The sequence below is a fragment of the Synchiropus splendidus genome, chromosome 11 (assembly GCF_027744825.2).
Source record: "Synchiropus splendidus isolate RoL2022-P1 chromosome 11, RoL_Sspl_1.0, whole genome shotgun sequence".
NCBI lineage: Eukaryota > Metazoa > Chordata > Actinopteri > Syngnathiformes > Callionymidae > Synchiropus > Synchiropus splendidus.
Genome location: NC_071344.1, coordinates 18,807,309 through 18,810,061, shown reverse-complemented (window position 1 = coordinate 18,810,061; position 2,753 = coordinate 18,807,309). Strand labels below are relative to the sequence as shown.

The following is a 2,753-nucleotide window of genomic DNA, read 5'->3' as shown; positions in this document are numbered from 1 at the left end:
GATCCCCTGGTCAGTGTGACGGTGAGGTTGCTATGTATGTGGGGGATCAGCTTTGTCTTGGGATAGAAGTCACCAACATGATCTTGTGATGATCACAAAAAATTCTGGCCCACCATAGGCACTGGTTTTATCTGTCTCCATCTCCAACACAACTGCCCTCCAAACTTCTCCACATGTCCCTCTGACAGACTCATTTCTGATCCTGTTTTTCTCAGCCACACCACTGACAACCTCGGTGTCTTCATGAGGCCGTCCGCAGATTCTGCTAGAACATGTATGTGAAAAAAAAAGAAGTGATAATTGAAGTCTGGTTGTGGTGGATATAAGATCTTTGGATATAAAAAATAATAAAAACTGGCCTCAAATTTATACTCTTTTAAAACTGTTATAAATTGTTGACTAATTGCTCAGATTTCTGTGAGCAAATATTGCCTGCGTGCAAAAGGTCTAAAGAAACAAACAGTAATGATGAAGCACATGATCAAGCAGAAGAAGTTAGATTGAGATGATCTTCTCAAACGTTTCATTGGTTTTATTATTAAACTCATACAGTTAGTGGACAAGATCACCTCCTGAATAAATATACATTTCCATTCTAATCATTTTCAAATATTTAATTAATTAATTAATTAATTAATTATTTAATATTTAATTTTAAATTTAATTGTGTCTTTTCTAAAAACCGCAGAGATAACGGCGGATATATATTAAAGTAATGCAAAAACACACTATTAAAACGTATCTACACAATCAGTTGCAAAAGCATTGCAATTTAACGGTCCACACGTTTCACGTTGGAATGCAGAAAAGCAAATATAACTTACGTCTCGGCATCCGGTTTCGTCATCCGGGAAATTCCGAGGGGCTGGTGCTGCGTTCAGGGACTACACAAACAATAAGGTAACTGCAGTTCGGCACTCTTTAGGCTCGATTACGGGAGATTAAATTAATTTTAATTTTTACGATTGGAACATGACCGTTGTTTATCGGTTCTGCACAGCGCCAGAAGAGCTTCAGTAGATTAAAAAAATAAAAACTTTGGAGGCAAACATGTGTGATTAATAGCTAAACTTGGGATCCAAAAAGAGATAGTGTCGATCATTTGGGTTGTAAAACGAGGGAGCGCTATCGAGAGGTTTTATGACAGATCAAGTTTACTGCGCTGTTATGTTGTAAGTTATTTACCAACGACTGCAGAAGAATCCCACGGTCGATGAAGGCACCAGAAGTTTATGTGAAACCTGTCAGCCCACTTGTTTCAGTTTGTTCTGTGATCAGAGCTGCGGAGCACGCGCGGGCTTCTTCAGTCGAGGTGAGACGGTGAGAGTGAAAGAGTGACTTGTTCTGAAGTCTTGTGGCTCATTCCGGTTTCACCCTCAGGGCCTGACTCTTACAGCAGCATGTTGAAGTCCAAAGTCGTGGACACAGAGGAGGATCTTCTGACAAGCCTCGATGTCCAAATCTACCACCCTCAGCAGAGCGTCCAGGGCATGTTCTGCCACCTCCCTGTAGGGACCAAGGTCAGGCTCCCGGCTGATGAGCCCCTCAAGTTGGGGCGGGACGAAGAGTCCTGCACCTTTGTGCTGAATGACCCGAAAGTGTCCCGAAAGCAGCTGTCTCTTCACACCTACCGCCCCAAGGGGAGTCAAGAAATGCGCTTCACCATCCAGAACTTGTCCCAGAAGGCCCGCCTGGTGGTGAATGGCTGCACTCTGGACCACCTGGAGAGGCTGGACCTCCCTGACAAGGCCCTGGTCCGCTTTGGACTGTACGAGCTGCTCATCGTCCGAGAATCTGGGGAAGCCAAAGGGTCATTCGAAGTCAAGATTCAGGTCCCGATCTTTTCCCTGCTCCGAGAGTCCGGCTCATGTGATCCTAAGAACGCGCCCATCATGGAGACCTCGACGCCTCCGGCCACTCTGATGGACTATCATGGACCTCTGGAGATGGACGAGACTCTACTGTGTACCTCATAGCTGCTCTTTTTTGTCACTCACAATCTCACCTTTGTTTATGTTTGTGTTTTTACTTGGACATTGTAGCTATGAGTGTTCATGTTGCTGACGAACCACACTCCCACACTGTGATATGAGATTGAGAACTTGTGTTCTCAGTGTACTCAATTTCTTCTAACTGTCGACTGTTTGATGTCAACTGGCTGAAGCTCAACTCTATTAGGTCAGGACGCTTCCGAAAACTGCTTCATTCAGATCTTTATATGGCACTTTATCAGCTGTTCTGTCGCCCACTTCTGCATGCTCACTGTCAGTTCCTCCCAGCTCTCTTCACTCGCTCTGCTCAGACAGGCTCGCGGATCGGAGCCGGAGGGAGGTGACTGTATGGAATGTTTGGCTGACCTTGAGTCATGAGCTCATGAGCACATGATTCCCTTCAACTTGACTGCTGAAATAAAGAAAGTAAAACAAAAGCAGAAGTGAAAAAAGAAACCTATGCTTGTCTGTTTCCTTTGTTTTCTTTCCTTGTTTTAATGCTGAGCTCATCACGTCGATGAAGGGGCAAGCTCCTCATCAGGTCACATGACTTCACTGCTGGTTGCTGCACAGTTAAACATTCTGATGGTGCGACCTGTTGGAGGATCTGCTGTGATGGTGGGTGTTCATGACTGATGTTATGTTTATTGTGTCCACAAAAGATGCTGAACATGGAATACATCTGTTTTCTTGTATCGTGGTTCTTTCTTTCTTTGTGCTTTTTGTTGATTTTAGTTTTGTTTCCTACATGTTTTTATTCCG

At 44.1% G+C, this 2,753-nt stretch overlaps 1 protein-coding gene across 2 annotated transcripts; it reads left to right on the top strand.

Annotated features, from left to right (window-relative positions):
* Positions 1-860: 860 nt before the first annotated feature.
* Positions 861-2,543, top strand: tifa (TRAF interacting protein with forkhead associated domain). Of its 2 annotated transcripts, none has more exons than XM_053878658.1 (2): positions 861-900; positions 1,381-2,543. In XM_053878658.1, the coding sequence occupies exon 2, from the start codon at positions 1,401-1,403 to the stop codon at positions 1,974-1,976; it is 576 nt and encodes a 191-aa protein (XP_053734633.1). In that variant the 5' UTR covers positions 861-900; positions 1,381-1,400; the 3' UTR covers positions 1,977-2,543. The 2 variants fall into 2 exon arrangements, with proteins under 2 accessions (XP_053734633.1, XP_053734632.1); XM_053878657.1 differs by lacking the exon at positions 861-900 and adding an exon at positions 1,190-1,312.
* The last annotated feature ends 210 nt before the right edge of the window (positions 2,544-2,753 follow it).